General features: G+C 45.1%; 2 protein-coding genes across 3 annotated transcripts in view; both read right to left on the bottom strand.

Annotated features, from left to right (window-relative positions):
- The window catches only part of eif2b1 (eukaryotic translation initiation factor 2B, subunit 1 alpha), a 1,065,098-nt gene that overhangs the window by 536,163 nt on the left and 514,586 nt on the right, over positions 1–14,349 (bottom strand). The window lies entirely within an intron of this gene.
- ccdc92 (coiled-coil domain containing 92) overlaps positions 1–14,349 on the bottom strand; it is a 45,226-nt gene that overhangs the window by 14,294 nt on the left and 16,583 nt on the right. For both annotated transcript variants that reach the window (XM_078554608.1, XM_078554609.1), the window contains exons 2-3: positions 11,221–11,366; positions 10,937–10,981 (exon numbers count right to left, since the gene is read on the bottom strand). In XM_078554608.1, coding sequence (XP_078410734.1) covers positions 10,937–10,981; positions 11,221–11,350 — 175 coding nt within the window. In that variant the 5' untranslated portion in view covers positions 11,351–11,366. The remainder of the gene's footprint in view (positions 1–10,936; positions 10,982–11,220; positions 11,367–14,349) is intronic.

Below are 14,349 nucleotides of genomic sequence, written 5' to 3' on the forward strand. Positions count from 1 at the left end.
CGCACAAGCTTATTACTGCGATTCAGGTGAGCATTAAAGATTTCACGACAATCTGAAGGAAAACAGCATTATCCCCACAGCATTTCCTTTTAGTTTTCCCAGTGTCTGGGCCAACATTCCTCCCTCAAAACAAATCACTAACAGATTCACTGACTGGTCCATCTGGTTTCATTCCTTTTTATTGACTTTTTAGCGGTTTGATACTGAGTGGCCATTTCAGAGGGCATGTAAGACTCAACCACATTGCGTGGGTCTGGAGTCACATGCCAGACCAGGTAAGCATGGCAGATTTCCTTCCCCAAAGGAAATTAGTGAACCAGATGGGTTTTTCCGACCATCTACAATCTCATGGACTTTTAATTCCAAATTTTTATTGAATTCAAATTCCACCATCTGCTGTGGTGATATTCGAATCTGGGTCCCCAGAGCGTTACCCTGGGTCTCTGGATTACTAGCCCAGTGACAATACCACTATGCCACACCTCCCCCAAGTGCCTGCAATTTTCCCAATATTAACACTCACTGCACTCTTTGTACATGAATTTAGGATGTTTCAGATTCTGACACTATTTTTTTATTCTTTCCTGGGATGTGAACATTCTCGTCAAGACCAACATTTGTTGCCCATCCCCAATTCCCTTGAGATATAAATGCAAGGCTTTTTTGGAAAGACACTGAATTACAGCAATGGACAGGCTTCACAACTTCCACTCAAACATGATCCTTGGGTTAACATGAAGGGTGGAAACAGTACTTACACTTCTCCCGTTTAAAACACAAAATATGGTACTTCAGAAGAACATAAGAACTGGGAGCAGGAGTAGGCAATTCAGCCCCTCGAGCCTGCCCCGCCATTCAATACGATCATCGCTGATCTCATTTCGGCCTTAACTCCAATTTCCCGCCCTCTCTCCATAACCTTTCAACCCGTTACTAATTAAAAATCTGTCTATCTCCTCCTCAAATTTATTCAGCGTCCCGGCATCTACTGCACTCCGAGGTAGTGAATTCCACAGATTCACGACCCTTTGAGAAAAGTAATTCCTCCTCATCTCTGATTTAAATCTACCACCCCTTAGCCTAAAACTATGGCCTCTCGTTCTAGAATGTCCCACAAGAGGAAACATCCGCTCCACGTCTACTTTGTCCATCCCCTTTAGCATCTTATATACCTCAATTAGATCTCCTCTCATCTTCTAAACTCTGGCGGGTATAGGCCTAAACTGCTCAATCTCTCCTCATAAGACAAGCCCCGCATCTCTGGAATCGATCTAGTGAACCTCCTCTGAACCGCCTCCAGTGCAACTACATCCTTCCTCAAGTAAGGGGACCAAAACTGTGCACAGTACTCCAGGTGCGGTCTCACCAATACCTTGTACAGTTGCAACAACACTTTCCTATTTTTATACTCTATTCCTTTAGCAATAAATGCCAAAATTCCATTTGCCTTCCTTATTACCTGCTGTACCTGCATACTAGCTTTCAGCGATTCACGCACGAGGACACCCAGATCCCTCTGCACTGAAGCATTCTGAAGTTTCTCTCCATATAAATAATAAGTTGCCTTTTTATTCTTCTGACCAAAATAGATAACCTCACACTTATCCACGTTAAACTCCATCTGCCAAATTTTGGCCCATTCACCTGACCTGTCCATTTCCATTTGTAAATTTCTTATTTCTTCATTGCAATTTACTTTCCTGCCTACTTTGGAGTCATCTGCAAATTTAGCTATAGTACCTTCTATCCCTGAATCCAATTCATTAATATAGATTGTAAATAGTTGGGGCCCAAGGACCGAACCCTGTGGCACCCCACTAGTTACAGCTTGCCATCCAGAAAAAGACCCATTTATCCCAACTCTGCTTTCTGTTGGTTAGCCAATCCTCTATCCAAGCTAATATATTATCCCTAATTCCGTGTGATCTTAGCTTGTGTATTAATCTTTTGTGCGGCACCTTATCAAAGGCATTCTGGAAGTCCAGATATACTACATCTATAGGATCCCCATTATCCACCTTGCTTGTCACATCTTCAAAGAACTCTAGCAAATTAGTCAAACACGATTTACTCATAAAACCATGCTGAATCTGACGGATTGCATTTTGACTTTCCAAATGCCCCATTACTACTTGCTTAATAATGGATTCCAACAATTTCCCAACGACAGACATTAAACTAACTGGTCTAGAGTTTCCTACTTTCTGCCTCCCTCCCTTTTTGAGTAAGGGCGTTACATTAGCATTTTTCCAATCCACTGGAACCTTTCCAGAATCCTGGGAATTTTGGAATATTATAGCCAATGCATCCACTATCTCCATTGCCACTTCCTTTAAGACCCTGGGATGTAGGCCATCAGGTCCTGGGGACTTGTCACCCTTTAATCTCAATAGTTTGCTCAGTACTTTTTCTCTAGTGATGGTGATTGTTCTAAGTTCCTCCTTCTCTATACCCTCTGCACTACCTGTTACTGTTGGGGTGGTACTCATGTCCTCCACCATGAAAACTGAGGCAAAATATTGATTAAGCATCTCTGCCATTTCTGCATTCCCCACTATTAACTCGCCAGTCTCGTCCTCCAAGGGACCAACATTCACTTTAGCTACTCTCTTTTCTTTTATATACTTGTAGAAGCTTTTGTTATCAGTTTTTACATTTGACACTAGTTTTCCTTCATAATTTACCTTTGCTCTTCTTATTTTTTTTAGTAACCTTTGTTGATCTTTAAAAGTTTCCCAATCTTCTAGCCTGCCACTGACCTTTGCAATTTGGTATGCCTTAGTTTTTTGCCTTTATGTTATCTTTAACTTCCTTGCTTAGTCATGGATGCTTTTCCCCCTCTTACCATCTTTCTTCCTCTTTGGAATATATTTTACTTGGGAGGAATTGAATATCTCCTGAAATATCTGCCACTGTTCATCAACTGTGCTACCTTGTAGTCTTCCTGCCCAGTCCACTAGGGCCAAATCTGCCCTCATGCCTATGTAGTTACCTTTGTTTAACTCCAGAACACTAGTTCTTTGAAATTAAGTTTTAATCTAGAGTTATAAAGTAAACACAGTCCCTTCTCTAACCGTCTCTAAGACCAGCTCTCTACTGCAGGGAAAAAAAAATCACAAAAGAGGATGGGGATTTCCTTTCTGACATCAGAGAGAAATTACAATGTGGAAACAAACCTTCTCGCCCTATCAGTCTGTGTTGGTGCTTATCCACCACATGAGCAGCATCTTAATCCCACATGGCCTATGGCCAGTTTCCCCTTTCATGGGAATCCATCAACAGAGAGTGGTCAATTCAGCATCTAAAGCCTTTTCCACATTGCATTAAGTGCTTCCAGACATCACCTCCAAATGGCTTGGCTCTAATTTTAAGGTTCTGCTCCCATGTTCTGGACTTCATCACAGGGGGAAATAGTTTACCTCTGTTTACCCAATTGAATCCTTTTATCATAAAAACTTTGATCAGATCATCCCTTAATCTTCTATACTCTAGGGAGTACAAGTCTAGTCAATGTAACCAGTCCCCATAACTTAACCCTTTTAGACCCGGTTATCGTTCTGTTAAATTTGAGTACTGCCGAAAAAGAGATATTCTGTCAAAGCCTTTCATCCAGTACTCATCAGGACAAACACAAGAATGCCAAATTTCAACGTGAGCAACAATTTATACTGCATGAGAAAAGGGTGCTGATTGGTTGGCAAGTCAGCTCCGATTGGTTGAGGGGTTGCCATGGGGAATGCTCCAAGGAGCTATTGTTCCCCATGCTTTTTTTAAATTCAAAAAAGGCACACTGCCTGCACGTTCCTTTTCCCTGCAGAGGTCGGGTCCGGGTATATGAATATATGTAGCTTCTTGCACTGACTAGTCTTTTTTAATCATTCACGGGATGTGGGCTTCGCTGGCTGGGCCAGCATTTATTGCCCATTCCTAACTGCCCCTGAGAAGGTGGTGGTGAGCTGCCTTCTTGAACCGCTGCAGCCCATGTGGTGTAGGTACACCCACAGTGCTGTTAGAGAGGGAGTTCCAGGATTGTGACCCAGCGACAGTGAAGGAACGGTGATATATTTCCAAGTCAGGATGGTGAGAAGCTTGGAGGGGAACTTCCAGGTGATGGTGTTCTCACCTATCTCACCTTGTTCTTCTAGGTGGTAGTGGTCGTGGGTTTGGAAAGTGCTGTTTATAAAAGGTTTGTTGAATTCCTGCAGTGCATCTTGTAGATGGTACACACTGCTGCCACTGTGTGTCGGTGATGGAGGGAGTGAATGTTTGTGGGTGGGGTGCCAATCAAGTGGGCTGCTTTGTCCTGCATGGTGTCAAACTTCAAGTGTTGTTGGAGCTGCACTCATCGAGGCAAATGGAGACCATTCCATCACTCTCCTGACTTGTGCCTTGTAGATGGCTGTCATGAAAATATAATTATTTTCATAATATCATTGTAATTTATTGTCAAGTTAGGTTAATAGTTGAGGTCTGGGTTGTCTGTGCATGTGCGTGGACTTAACTGAATTAAAAACAGCTGGTCTGAAGACTTTGTTGTGTCAGAGAGAAGCTAGGTTTGAAATGTTAAATAAGTAAACATGGCTGAAGTTTTAGAATGTGAGGTGTAAAGGAAAATTTGCATTTTTAGATAACCTAGACTAGTGAATTTCAAAGAGATTGTAAGATGTTACACCTAGGCATAACAGGCTAAGCCAAACAGTGAGTTTATTTTTCACAATGATTACTGATAATATATGAGTGCTATGAAAGATTTATATTATGAAAAAACTAAAGTTGCAAAGACATATTGGGACAATGGGATTTACATTAAAAAGGGAGAAACCTGTATAAAGGAGATGAGATTATGTGTAAGAAGGCATTCTAAGATCTAACAAGTGTGAAAAGCCTCTAGCCTCTATGTACCAAGCTGCTGCCCAGGGTATTGTCTGCTTTGCCTGGGTCTGTTGAAATCTATGTTGTTTTACTGTTGCCTTAACGGAGGTGTAACTGGGAGTTAGGTTAATTAGGGGAGCTAGGAGTTATCATAGTAGTAATTTGTAGGCCTGTGTGTGTGCTTAAAATCATTTCTTTTATTAACAAATGTTTAATTTATTTTTGTAAAAAACCTCCAAGATTCAGTGGACTTATTACTACTGAATTCAAGGTACACATTTCGAAATAAAAATAAAAATTGCAAAAGCAGTTGTGGCATTTGTTTCAAGTTTCCCTCTGGGATATGAGCACCTCAGCATTTACCATCTGCTGTGCCATAACTGTGGTGGACAAGCTTTGGGGAGTCAGGAGGTGAGTTACTCACCGCAGGATTCCTAGTCTCTGTCCTGCTCTTGTAGCCACAGTATTTGTATGGCTAGTCCAGTTCAGTTTCTGGTCAATGGTAGCCCTCAAAATGTTAATAATGGGGGGATTCAGTGACGGTAATGCGATTGAATGTCTAGGAGCAGTGGTTATATTTTCTCTTGTTGGAGATTGTTATTGCCTGGCACTTGTGTGGCATGAATGTTACTTGCGACTTGTCAGCCAAAGCCTGGATATTGTTCAAGTCTTGCTGCATTTGGACATGGACTGCTTCAGTATCTGAGGAGTTGCGAATGGTGCTGAACATTGTGCAATCATCAGTGAACATCCCCACTTCTGACCTTGACACCACATCCACAAACATTCACTCCCTCCACCACCGACGTACAGTAGCAGCAGTGTGTACCATCTACAAGACGCACTGCAGGAATTCACCAAGGCACCTTAGACAACAACTTCCAAACCCACAACCACTACCATCTAGAAGGACAAGGGCAGCAGATAGATGGGAACACCACCACCTCGAAATTCCCCTCCATGCCACTCACCTCCTGACTTGGAAATATATCGCCGTTCCTTCACTGTCGCTGGGTCAAAATTCTGGAACTCCCTCCCTAACAGCTCTGTGGGTGTACTTATACCACATGGACTGCAGCGGTTCAAGAAGGCAGCTCACCACCACCTTCTCAAGGGTAACTAGGGATGGGGAATAAATGCTGGCCTAGCCAGCGAAGCCCACATCCCGTGAATGAATAAAGAAAAACGACACCATCATCACCATCGCTAGGTATGTTCATCCCACTGGCAGGACAGACTCAGCAGAGATTGGGCCGACACAGAAACTGAACTGGGCTAGCTGGTATACAGTCAGGAGTGAGTTGCCCTGGGAGTGCTCAACATCAACTCCAGCCCCATGAAGTCTCATGGCATCAAGTCAAACATGGACAAGGAAACCTCCATCTGATTACTACCTACTGCCCTACCTCAGCTGATGAATCAGTGCTCCTCCATGTTGAACACCACTTGGAGGAAGCACTGAGGGTGGCAAAGGTGCAGAATGTGCTCTGGGTGGGGGACTTCAATATCCATCACCAAGAGTGGCTTGATAGCACCACTACTGACTGAGCTGGCCGAATCCTAAAGGTCATAGCTGCTAAACAGAGTCTGCAGCAAGTGGTAAGGAAACCAAAAGGAGGGAAAGACATACTTGAACTCATCCGCACCAATCTACCTGTTGCAGATGCATCTGTCCATGACGGTACCATGATTGGTAGGAGTGACCACCACACAGTCCTTGTGGAGGCTAAGTCCCATCTTCATATTGAGGATATTCTCCATCGTTTTGTGTGGCACTATCACCATGCTAATTGGGATAGATTTCAAACAGATCTAACAACTAAAAACTGGGCATCCATGAGGCGCTGTGGGCCATCAGCAGCAGCAGAATTGCATTGTTACTTTGAAGAGTTAGTTTGCATCGGTCTTCAGCACAGATGATACGAGTAACACCCAGAAATAGATGTAAATCAGGAACTGGGAGGGAGGAACTCAGGAAAATTACAATCATGAAGGAAGTGATACTGAGCAAATTGTTGGAGCTGCGGATTGACAAATCCCTGGGTCCTCATGGACCTGATCATAGGGTCTTAAAATAAGTGGCTCATCAGATAGTTGATACATTGGTTTTAATTTTCCAAAGTTCCCTAGATTCAGGGAAGGTTCCATTAGATTGGAAAATAGCAACTGTAACCCCTTGATTTAAAAAGGGACGGAGACAGAAAGCGGGAAACTACAGGTTAGTTATCTTAACATCTGTCATAGGGAAAATGTTAGAAGCTATTATTAAAGATGTTACAGCAGGGCACTTATATAAATTCAAGGCAACCAGGCAGAGTCAACATGATTTTGTGGAAGGGAAATCATGTTTAACCAATTTATTGGAATTCTTTGGAGTCACATGTGCTGTGGATAAAGATGAACAGGTAGATGTGCTGTACTTAGATTTCCAGAAGCCACATCAAAGGCAACTGCGGAAAATAAAAGCTCCTGGTGTAGGGGGTAACATATTGGCATGAATAGAAGATTAGCTAGCTAACAGGAAGCAGGAGGTATAAATGGGTCTTTTTCTGGTTGGCAGGATGTGACGAGTGGTGTGCCACAGGGATCAGTGCTGGGACCTCAACTTTTGACAATTTATATTAATGATTTGGATGAAGGGATCGATGGAACAGTTGCTAAATTTGCTGATGACACAAAGATTGGTAGGAAAGTAAGTTGTGAAGAGGATGTAAGGAGGTTACAAAGGGATATAAATAGGTTACGTGAGTGGGCAAAGATCTGGCAAATGGAGCATAATGTGGGAAGGTAGGAAATTGTCCATTTTGGCAGGAAGAATAAAAAAGAGGCTTATTACCCAAATGGTGAGAGATTGCAGAGCTCTGAGATTCAGAGGGATCTGGATGCCCAAGTGCATGAATCACAAAAGGTTAGTATGCAGGTACAGCAGGTAATTAGGAAAGCTAATAGAATGTTATCGTTTATTGCCAGGGGAATTGAACATAAAAATAGGGAGGTTACACTTCAGTTGTACAGGGCATTGATGAGACCACATCTGGAGCACTGTGTACAGTATTGGTCTCCTTATTTCAGGAAAGATGCAAATGCATTGGAAACAGTTCAGAGATTTACCAGACTAATACCAGGAATGGGTTGTCTTATGAGGAAAGATTGGAAAGGCTAGGCTTGTATCCACTTGGAGGGAAACTTCCAGGTGGTGGTGTTCCCATGCATCTGCTGCCCTGATCTTTCTAGATGGTAGTGGTCAGGGTTTGGAAAGTACTGTCTAAGGAAGTTTGGTCAGTTCCTGCTGTGAATCTTATAGACAGTACACACTGCTGCCACTGTGCGTCAGTGGTGGAGGGGGTGAATGTTTGTGGATGTGGTGCCAATCAAGCAGGCTGCTTTGCCCAGGACGTTGTCAAGCTTCTTGAGCGTTGTTGTAGCTCCACTCATCCAGGCAAGTGGACAGTATTCCATCATACTGCGGACTTGTGCTTTATAGATGGTGGACAAGCTTTGGGAAGTCAGGAGGTGAGTTACTCGCTACAGGATTCCTAGCCTCTGACCTCGGATATATGACTGTACATCAGCGAGCGGGGATATATGATTCTCTATTCCCTCATCCAGTCATTTATAAAAGTAGTGAAATGCTGAGGTCCCAGTGTAGACCCCCAGGGAGACACAGCTAATGAGATCTTACCAATTGGAGTCAATTAATTCTACTCTCTGTCTCCTAACTGTTGACCAATTCCCTAGTTAAGCCAAGTAAGCTGCTTCCAATTCCATGCACTGTCATTTCTGTTAACAGTCTCTAATGTGGAACTCTGTTGAATGCCTTCTGGAACACCATATAGACAACATCCATAGGCACTCCCTTATTGACCACATCAATTGGAAAACAACTTTAACAGGATGGTAAGGGTCTAACTATGGGGTCAGTATCCTTACCATCCAGTTAACCCTCTGCCTGTGTCCAAGTCAGATGATATCTGAGCTCAGAGAGCCAAGTGGTATCAGGGTGTCTTGCAGCTCACCTGCAAAATTCTAATGAGGCCAAGCCTGAACATCCCTTCTGTCCTCGAACAGGTGGGTAGTCAGTGGGCTTCTACGATCATGCCCCTCACCCACTACACATAAAGCTACGAGGGTTGACCACGTAGAAAACTTCTTTCTTATAAAATGATTCTAGAACAATCTGGACATCTTTCTATATTTCAGTTTATACATTAATGAACATCCTTCGGGAGAATTACAATCCATCCCATGACTCTCTTGCCAAGGTGAAGTGCTGTCATTCACTGGCTCAGCCTATATTATACCATGCCATGATTTATATTCACAGTTCCTTCCACTCACATTTGTCTATAGCTGATGACTACAGCTAGCTTTGGGAACAGAGGCCTCGATTACATCTCAAGGCAGCTCCAATCCAGACCCACAGCCTGGAGACTATCTTTGTCCCTTTGTGGAAAAGGTGACTGAGATTATTGTATTCAAGGTTTAGCTTTTTTGAAGCTGATTTACATTTATAAAAGCTTCCACAGGCCTTATCAATAAGAAAACAAAATCCTGTAGACAAGATACGAGATGTTAATGTGTTTCTCAATGTAACCCGAATTATACACAGTGTGTATATAAAGCCTTTCAGTGGACCACCTGTTGCCTTGCTTATATCTGGTCTGAGGCTCAATGAGAATTATTCAGAATGCTTTCTTCAATAAAAAGTTGCTTCTAGAACTAAATTATAAATCTGCAATGAAACTAGATCACAAACAAGAGATATAGCCTGGCCAAATTGATCTTTCCAAACATAATATTACTCAGACTTCAGTAAACAAAACAATAGGATCCCAATTAATGAGCAATTCCACATTGAGATACTTAAAGCCTCAAATGTGAATTCTAAAATAAAGTGAAATAGACAATGAAAAGCTATTGAAATTGTGATGAGCACCAAGTAACCTAGCACAGGGCGACATTCTGTGTTACACATCATTGTAAACACAGACACTGGAATGAGAGGCGTCAGGTAGGTTACAGGAGTTCTTGGGGGGGGGGCACGTCTGATAGGGGTGTCATACAGTTCGCGGGTGCCGGGGGGGGCAAGGGGTGTCGGGGGGGGCGAGGGGTGTTGGCGGGGGGGCGAGGGGTGTCGGGGGGCGAGGGGTGTCGGGGGGCGAGGGGTGTCGGGGGGGGGCGAGGGGCGTCGGGGGGGGCGAGGGGCGTCGGGGGGGGCGAGGGGCGTCGGGGGGGGCGAGGGGCGTCGGGGGGGGCGAGGGGTGTCGGGGGGGGGGGCGAGGGGTGTCGGGGGGGGGCGAGGGGTGTCGGGGGGCGAGGGGTGTCGGGGGGGAGGGGGACGTCGGGGAGGGGGGCGTCGGGGATGGGCGGGTGTCGGGGAGAGGGATTGTCGGGGAGGGGATGTTGGGGAGGGGGGGTGTCGGGGTGGGGGGGTGTCGGGGATGGGGGGGGGGTGTCGGGAAGGGGGGCTGTCGGGGAGGGGGGGTGTGGGGGCGAGGGGAGTCGGGGGGGCCGAGGGGTGTCGGGGGGCCGAGGGGTGTCGGGGGGCAGAGGGGTGTCGGGGGGGCCGAGAGGAGTCGGGGGGGCCGGGGGTGTCGAGGGGGCCGGGGGTGTCGAGGATGGGGGGTGTCGGGGAAGGGGGTTGTCGGGGAGGGGGGGGGGTGTCGGGGAGGGGGGGGGGTGTCGGGGAGGGGGGGGGGTGTCGGGGAGGGGGGGCGTCGGGGATGGGGGGTGTCGGGGAAGGGGGTTGTCGGGGAGGGGGGTTGTCGGGGAGGGGATGTCGGGGAGGGGGGGTGTCGGGGAGGGGGGTGTCGGGGAGGGAGGGTGTCGGGGAGGGGGGATGTCGGGGAGGGGGGATGTCGGGGAGGGGGGGTGTCGGGGAGGGGGGGTGTCGGGGAGGGGGGGTGTCGGGGAGGGGGGTGTCGGGGATGGGCGGGTGTCGGGGAGGGGGCGGTGTCGGGGAGGGGTGGTGTCGGACAGCTCGCGGGTCTGGGGATTGTCAGAGCGCTTGGAGTGGAGGGGGGGGCGTTGTCTGCTGGGGGGTGGATGTAGCTACTGTTCTTACCAGTCTGGTCGCAGGGTGATGTCATAGTCAGCTCAAAGGCCAAATCTATAAAGAAATAAAATTGAAATACATTTTAGGGAAATATGAAAGTTTCAAAACCAGGTGTTAAGTTTACAAAGTTCAATTAAATCACTCAGAATACTCCCCCCAACTAGATCACTCCCAGAAAATACAGAGACCACATGGCCAAACCCTTTGCTGAAGCTTCTGTAGGTTTTGTAGCTTCACTGGGTGCAGGTGTTCTGTCACTGCTGGCTGTGAAAGGACTGATATGTGCACCATACCTGAACAGTGTTGCTGTAGTTTGCGGATCTCTGTGTGTAAGCCCCTCAATGTGCTGGCGTGTTCCTGCTGTAAGAACAGCAGGTTCTTCTGGGCACTGTGCAGCTGCATCTCCAGGTTTGAAGTTGCCATGGTGCAATCAAGTGACCTAGAGAGGAAAGAGAACAAACAGTAAGTGTGGTTGGCACTGCTCAGTATGTACCACACTCAGCTCCCTAACTCACTAGAATACAATGTTCCCCCATCCAGACATTCACTCACTGATGCTAAATGTTTAAAATCTGTAAGGGTTTATCAACTCAGCTGTACACATCCGCACAATGTTTGCGGTTAGAGTTGCAAAGTCACCAACTGTCCAAATTAAAACTGGAGTAAGCAGGTTCAATGGGCCGAATGGCCTACTCTTGCTCCTATTTCTTATGATCACATGGAAGTTTAATACTCAGTATGTATATGTAAAATTTTGTAAAGTATTCTCTGCTAAAGAAGCAGAATACAAGTGCTGTGAATTATGATAAATGTATGAATTATCTCCAAGGGTACAGTGGTGTTATGTTACTGGACAAACAATCCAGGTAATGAGTTTAATTCTCATCGGGGCAGTTTGAGAATTTGAATTTAGTTTTAAAGCTCCAGTAATATAAAGCATGTGTCAGTAAAGACGAGTGTGAAGCTTTCAGATTATCATAAAAAATCCAACTAGTTCACAAATGTTCTCACTCAGTCTGGGCCTATATGGTGATTCCAGTCCTACATCAGCAGGGTTGACTTTTAACTGCCCTCTGATGTGGTCTCAAAAATGGCAGTATATGCCAACTTTGCCAGAAACAGAAACAAAAACAGAAAATGCTGGAAAAACTGAGCAGGTCTAGCAGCATCTGTGGAGAGAGAAACAGAGTTAAATGTTTCGAGTCCATATGACCTTTCTTCAGAGCTGCCAGAAACAGGCATACCCCAAGAATGATTTAAAAAAGCAAAACAGAAAGAAACGAGGTAATCCTCAACTGACTGCATATCTCCAGCGCATTCAAGTCTCTGGTTCTCCCCTTAGGGAGGCTGTTATGTTGGTCTAGGCATTTCTCAGCATCAAACATTATTTGTTTTACAATGACAAGGCTTCACTCTTGTGCTTAAATAATAGAACAGCAGCAGTCACCCTCCCCTCACTCCCTGCAGCATCTCTCTCCAACACCCTCACCCTTACCCCCATTTTAAAATGAATCTGGGCAGTCTGAACTCCAGGGCTAGAATTAGTTAATAACCTGTTTAAATTTGATACTCAGATTGCCAGTGAGTCTCACCCCCTTACAATTTGCTGCTTGTAAACCTGGCAACAAGTGCATACAGCAACTTGATAATAACAGAGAAACCAGGAACAAAGCTTAGACACCGAGTTTAGACATTTAGAAAAATTCCCTGTGCTTCAATAAACATGTTCCTTAACAAAACTGCTTATAAAAATAAATATGGTCTTTATGTTATAGCATTCATTGTAATGTTACACTAAATTAAAATGTCAATTCTGTGATAGAAGTATTCAAAATCATGAGGGGTCTGGACAGAGTAGATAGAGAGAAACAGTTCCCACCTGTGAAAGGATCAAGAACAAGGCGGCATAGATTTAAAGTAATTAGTAAAACAAGCAAAACAGTGGTGAGGAGAAACTTTTTTCTGCAGCCAATGGTTAGGCTTTGGAAAGCTCTGCCTGAGAGTGTGGTGGAGGCAGGTTCAACTTAAACATTTAAAATGGAATTAGAATGCTATCTGAAAAGGAAGAATGTGCAGGGTTACGGGGTGAAGGCAGGAGAATGGAACTAGGTAAGTAGCTCATTAGGAAAGCTGGTGCAGACATGATGGGCCAAATGGCCTCCTCTTGCACTGTAACAATTCTGTGATTCTGTGATCTCTACTGTAGCACTCACCCAACCTCAGCAATCAGAATCACTGCACCACACATTTTCAAACTTTTAACTACATATTGAATATGGCATGCTCATGGTAACCCTACTTTAATCTCCAGACTACGTTATTTATGGAAAAATCTGCCATATAGCCTCAAAGTATGGTTCAAATCAAATAAAAAAAACTCAAATTGAATTGTAACAGTCTTGCTGCACAGAGTGCATCCACACACTTGGACCTGAGTGAATCTGCTGAAGATGTAAGCCGATCTAAGTGGATGCTGTCTGCAAAACACTCTCGGGGCCTCTGTATAAAATAGGAAAATCAGCCTCCCTCTAGTCTGAAGCTGTGACTTCTCGTAGAATCTGTGATTATGCTAAACATGTTGACATTTATCTTCTCTGTCAGGTCAGTCCTGAATCTTCCCTCCTCCTGCATGGACATTCTAGGTTTCTGTTGACACTCCTCATAACCCAGAACCCTAATCGTATGATCAGTTAGTCACCCTTCACTATACCCTCTCTATGCCTGGGGTAGCCAGAACTGCAGTCAAGTCTCTGGGTGGGTCTGAGATTTGCATCTAGACAAACTTGGAATACACCCCTTAAAGTTACGCTCAAGTCATTTGCTCTCTTCACTGATGTTCTTGACCAGATTCCAAAACCCCTCTCTGAGTCTTGTCCTGTGGAGTAGGCACATGTACCTTAATTATACTTTACTATACTTACCAATAAAATAAGATGTCACTCAGCAGCCCAGTTCTCCAGTCTGTCCAGGTCTTTCTGTATTTGATCAGCCTGTTCCTGCTGCCTGCACTACCTACAAGTCCCCCTCCCAGACACACACCATCCTGATTTGGAAATCTATCGCGGTTCCTTCACTGTCGCTGGGTCAAAATCCTGGAACCCCCTCCCTAACAGCACTGTGGATGTACCTACACCACAGGGACAGCAGAGGTTCAAGCAGGTGGCTCACCAACACCTTCTCAAGGGCAATTGCGGATGGCCAATAAATGCTGGACTAGCCAACAACACCCACATCCCTTAAAACAAATAAATAGAAAGCCCCAACCTTTGACATTCAATGGCATTACCATTGCTGAATCCCACACTATCAACATCTTGAGGGTTGTCATTGACCAGAAACTGAACTGGACTAGCCATATAAATACTATGGCTACAAGAGCAGGTCAGAGGCTGGGAATCCTGCGACAAGTAACTCACCTCCTG

The sequence above is a fragment of the Cetorhinus maximus genome, chromosome 12 (assembly GCF_964194155.1).
Source record: "Cetorhinus maximus chromosome 12, sCetMax3.hap1.1, whole genome shotgun sequence".
Lineage (NCBI taxonomy): Eukaryota > Metazoa > Chordata > Chondrichthyes > Lamniformes > Cetorhinidae > Cetorhinus > Cetorhinus maximus.